Raw genomic sequence first — 5,371 nt, forward strand, 5'->3', positions numbered from 1 at the left:
ACCACATGTAAAAATTGGTTAGTTATTTAAAACTACCTGTAACCTACTAGCGGAATTGATAGGTTTTCGTAGAGCGTAGGCACTGCACACATGCGCACACTTATGCGCATGCGCTAAATTACTCACCTTCCACATTCGGTTGTTGTAAGAGGGATTGTCGCACTCAATTCGAATTGTCACAGTCCATCACGTGAAATACGTCGGCCGCTCGTGTCTCCATAAATCGTCTCCAAGAAGGCTATTCTGTACTGTAGCAGAAAAAAAGATAAAACGATGCTCACCAACAACAAATACGTCCTGGGGCTGATAATAGTCATCATACTACTGCCAGTCGTCATCGCCCAAAGCAAAGGTATGGTACAATAATATAATTGTAAGGCATGATGTCGAATCAGCCTTCATTTATTTTTTATATTACCTAAATTATTTGATTTAAAGATTAAATGAATAATCTTTATAATATTTATGCAATACTAACGAAGGCGTGAAAATCTATACAGGTACACGGTACATTTTTATTTTTATAAGGGTAGTATATTTCTCTATTTTATAGTACCCTTTTAGAATAATAATATGTATGACAGCTTCAGTGTCTAACACTAGCGAATAATGATGATTTTTACGATAATTGTTTATTAATACAATTAATTATTGTCTTATTGATGAGTATACCGTAGGTATACCTACAGTTAAATTGTATTCTGATGACCATGTCGCGGTTTAAGTTCATTTGATATACATACATTTTTCAACTTCAAATGGATTTGTTGAAACCACATTTTGAATTAATTTTATAGGCTTATGTCATTTATCTCCTTAAGGGTACTGCAGATATATTAAGAATTATTTTCGTTTTTTTTTTTTTAAAGATAATAGATGTCACAGACCGGTTGTAGAAAATTGCGATGCTTCAGAGTCTTTTGTAAAAGGCTGGAAATTTACCGGGTGGTACTACGACACGGAAATGGGGGCATGCCGACCTTTGTACACAAAAAATGGATGGTATCTTTGCACGGAAAACTATAATCTGCCTTATACAAGAGAAGCTTGTGAAGAATTATGCGGTAAGTTACGCGGATATTTTGTGGATGTATGGGCAGGAATATGACGAATTGCAAATATTTATAATTTATAACTTATAAATTTTAAATTTGATTACTTTTTTTATTTTGTGTTTTTATCACCAAATAATATAACTTGATTTTACGATTATTAATATAATTTAGGAAAAATCCATTGATGACGGCATGAATTTATCGGATTTTTGGATTTTTGGACTTTTATTTAATTTATTGTTTTCTAAATCAAGTAAAACAAATAATTAAACAGTTGGTAAAAAACTATGTAAACGCTGAATCAGAAAACTTGTGGCGAGAATACAGGCATCTCAATTTGTAACTCCCCCTCATTTTGATGAAAGGATGTATTTGAACAACTATACATAGTTAAGTTACAGGTGTAAGCACTATATCTTGCACAATACTAAAAAAATATACCTAGTATAACCCACTCAAAAGTCAATTCATGATAATACTGTATAATGAGCTATAATGTAGATATAATATTATTATAATATTTAAAAACTGCCGGATGAGACTCCGCTAGGAATAAGAATAGGTACGCATTACGACAATAATAACTAATAAGTTAGTAGGTAAGCAGTATTTAAATGTCTGGTCGAGTACTATCGAAATTTTCAACAAGAGTTTATTCACTATTTACAAGGTATAACTAACAATATTGGTGAACTTATGGAATTTATTTATTTTTTGTTACAGCTGATCCGTGTACCATGACTAATGGCGCGCCCGGCATTTGCATGTACAATGAAATATGCAAGATGTATCATAATAAGCCCTCTGATTACATAGGATGTGGCAGTTCCAGCTTAAATTGCTGTCCAAAGGTACCCGACAAACACTTGAAATCACTTGGAGAACTTAAAGGAGACAGGGATGGTATCGTCCAAATTGGAGTCATTAACATCACAAACCCAGCGTATCCACCCGATGTATTTAGTTATATCTATTTTCTCCCTAGTAATTTTAGTATAGATGGCGTACGTTATTATTAGTTTCTTGTGCCAAGTTTGGTCCTCGTACCAGCAGCATTGCTATTCTGTGTAACAAAAAGTACCCAACATCGGTTTTTTCTTTAATTAATATTATTAACGCCATCATTTTTTAAATCTTATACCATTAATTATACTTTATACCTATATTATACCTAATAGTACCTATATTGGTATACGATACACAAATAATATTCTATTATGTATTATGTGTAACGTCTTATAGATTATTGGTACACTGTATCGAGTGTATCGTACAAAAGTGAATTATTGATCAAATGCCATACCGTTCGACCGCTTTTTCGTACAATATTGAATGTATAGGTGAAGTCTATATTATAATAGCTGACGTTACAGTATTTATTACTTAGCAGGTTTTTCTTTAGATTTCGTATTTATCATGGACTTTAATTTTTAATTTTTTAATTTATAATATTTCACATTACATTATACTTTTTAACGTTACAGATTATAAATATTAATCATTAATATTGTAACATTTGTATACATTTTTTGTTGAATGTTTTTGATAATAAACCAAATAGAAACTTGATAATATATTTGTCTTCATAGTTATTAGTCATTATAGTAATACACCATGTGCCATTTAATTATTATTTTACCATCACAATAATATACTCGCATTAGTGCCGCAAAATATATTCAAAAGGATTTTTACATACCCCAAAGTTCAAATTAAACTTTTTTTTTTTTAGGAGTAACTATTTTTATAATAGTGAAATAATATAATATCAATTTTATACTATTAAATTATAAAATATTTGCCAAAACATTTTTTTTTTAATTTAGGTATTTTGATCATAATTATGACTCAAGTCATAATAATAATAACAATATATTTATTGCATTTGAAGAAATATATACAAGTAAAATGTAAATAAATTATATAGATTATTGTCTTCAAAGCTCAATGGCTTGTTCGACAGTTATTATTTATAAGCTGAGTCTATTCACAATTAAGATAATAACAATAACATATTATTGTTTCCTATATTTTAATCAAATTACTTAATAATAATAAGAAGTAAATTATTTAAACAGATTATTTTTTATATATCTTACCGATATCGCTAGCTTGTTGCTACTAAATTGGAAAATAACAATACTTTCCTACTAAAAATAATATGTGACTATAAAATATTTTGTACAGAAATATACATATATTCAAGCAAGCCTGAACAAGTTAATGATAATTTTTAAACGAGTTAACTTAGGTTGATGGAAAACATTTAAAAAATTTTAACCTAATTTTTTTTTAACTCAGTTAAGTTCGCATTATTATTTTTAATATCTATATATATACCCAGAAATATTGTTTAAAATAATAAAATTCATAAATATTATTGAATGCAGAAAATAGGCAATAGCCAATAGCTTTTCTATGCATAGAATTAAATTATTATTATAAACTGATGAATATAATTGTATAACAGGTACCAAAAGCATATAAAAGGTATTTGAGCTTAACCCAATTAGTTTTAATTTAAAATAACTTATTTAGGACGAAAACATTTTATAATATTATGTTTTTAAGAATTTTACATTTGTAATTTGTATCTATATCAACATAATAATATTATAATATAATATTACTTATTAGTTATTTGTTTGCCCATATGTCAATAATTATATATTATTGTTATTATTATAATATACTCGTATGCTACAGTATGATATGGTGTATCTTTATATGTAAATGATACACCTATTACCTATATATTATAATATTTACCTATGGGCATATGGCTTATTGCTAAATCTAAATGCATTTAATAATGTTATTTTTCTTGAAAAATTCTGGTTAGTTGAAAAATAAAATAAATTTAAGTATATTTCTAATTGGTTATGTAACATGCATTATTAATAATAATTGTATTATTTGTATTTTATTTATTATTTATAAATTAACTTAACTTGAATTTGATTAAAAGGAACTCGTTATTTATTAAGTTAATATCAATAAAAATAAGTTAAGTAAAATATTAAGTTAGTAAAAATTAAATTTAAAAAAATTAAGATTAACTTAGCTTTAACTTTTTAACTCGTTTATGCTCAGGCTTGTATATAAGTAAAAAAGCAATTTTTGTTAGGAAAAAAGAATGAAATTATTTTTAAAATGTGATTGGACTCTCTTTTAACATACTGTATAGCAGAGCGACATCCATTTACCTACTTTTTTTTATGATTATTGGTTGTTAATATTACCTTTAATACCTAATAAGTAGCTATTTATGATAAAAACATTGTGAAATAATATTTAAAAATTTATTTGAGGTAAATAAATAATTCTGCTGGTGTATAATGTGGTTGTGACCAAATTTTAATAAGTACTTTAAATCCAGATGTATTTTTTCATAAAAATACTAAGAAGTTATTTATAAATTGAATCTAAGCATGAAGAGTGGGAAATTATAATATTTTTTATAATTAAAAACGTTACAAAATTTTAAATAAATTTAGAATCATTTTTGATGCTAAGCAATATGCAAACTTAAGTTAAAATATAAATATGCACAAAAGTTATGACCGTAAATACATGAATATTTAGTATATATTTTTTTAGCATTTATGTTCAATCCCTAGTTATAATATGAAGAGTCTTGTGTACACATTCTATGATATTGTTGTCACATTTTAATGTTGGATTAATTATATATTCAATAGTTATTAAAAAAGACATTATTAAAATGAATTTTTTTTTAGAACAATAAGTGATCAAAATGTGTAAGTCTTATAGTAATATTTTACTTATACAGTCTTACATATTAAAATATAATGAAATGTATGTTATTGGCTTTGTTCAATAGACTTTATACATAGACATGTGCAGGATTTTGTGTCAGGTGTAGCATACATTTTTAACCGGCCCTAAAGAACAATAAGTAGTCCACTTATATAGTTATATCCTTATATCCTTCATATAGCCTCTCCCTCCCACAAATTCTGTTTAACAACACTGTGTTATAGATATTTATACATTACTCATAAGTCATAATAACTCCTAATATACTAAAAATTATATAAATAAATAAATAAAATAAACTCCTAAGAGTTAGTTACGTAAAATAAAAATAAATAATTAGACTTACAATATGAGTCTTCGATATTACTAGGTAGCAAATGTTTGAACTCATAAATATTGCTTAAAAGTTCTTGTTCTAGAAACAAAAAAAGAAGCGCATCCAATCTTTCTTGTGACATAGTATTTCTTAATATTTGATTTTTACAATGCTGAGTTTCGAAAAACTATGTTTACAGCTACATCTAGTCACTGGAATT

General features: G+C 26.5%; 1 protein-coding gene across 1 annotated transcript; it reads left to right on the forward strand.

The window, feature by feature from the left end:
- Positions 1 to 273: 273 nt before the first annotated feature.
- LOC149060627 (uncharacterized) lies at positions 274 to 2,190 on the forward strand. Its single transcript, XM_089229879.1, has 3 exons — positions 274 to 352; positions 870 to 1,064; positions 1,779 to 2,190. Exons 1-3 carry the CDS (start codon positions 274 to 276, stop codon positions 2,072 to 2,074), a joined length of 570 nt encoding a protein of 189 aa, XP_089086005.1. The 3' UTR covers positions 2,075 to 2,190.
- The last annotated feature ends 3,181 nt before the right edge of the window (positions 2,191 to 5,371 follow it).

The sequence above is a fragment of the Diuraphis noxia genome, unplaced genomic scaffold (genome assembly GCF_037042655.1).
Source record: "Diuraphis noxia isolate RWA-SAM2 unplaced genomic scaffold, SU_Dnox_SAM2 contig0001, whole genome shotgun sequence".
NCBI classification, from domain to species: Eukaryota; Metazoa; Arthropoda; class Insecta; order Hemiptera; family Aphididae; genus Diuraphis; species Diuraphis noxia.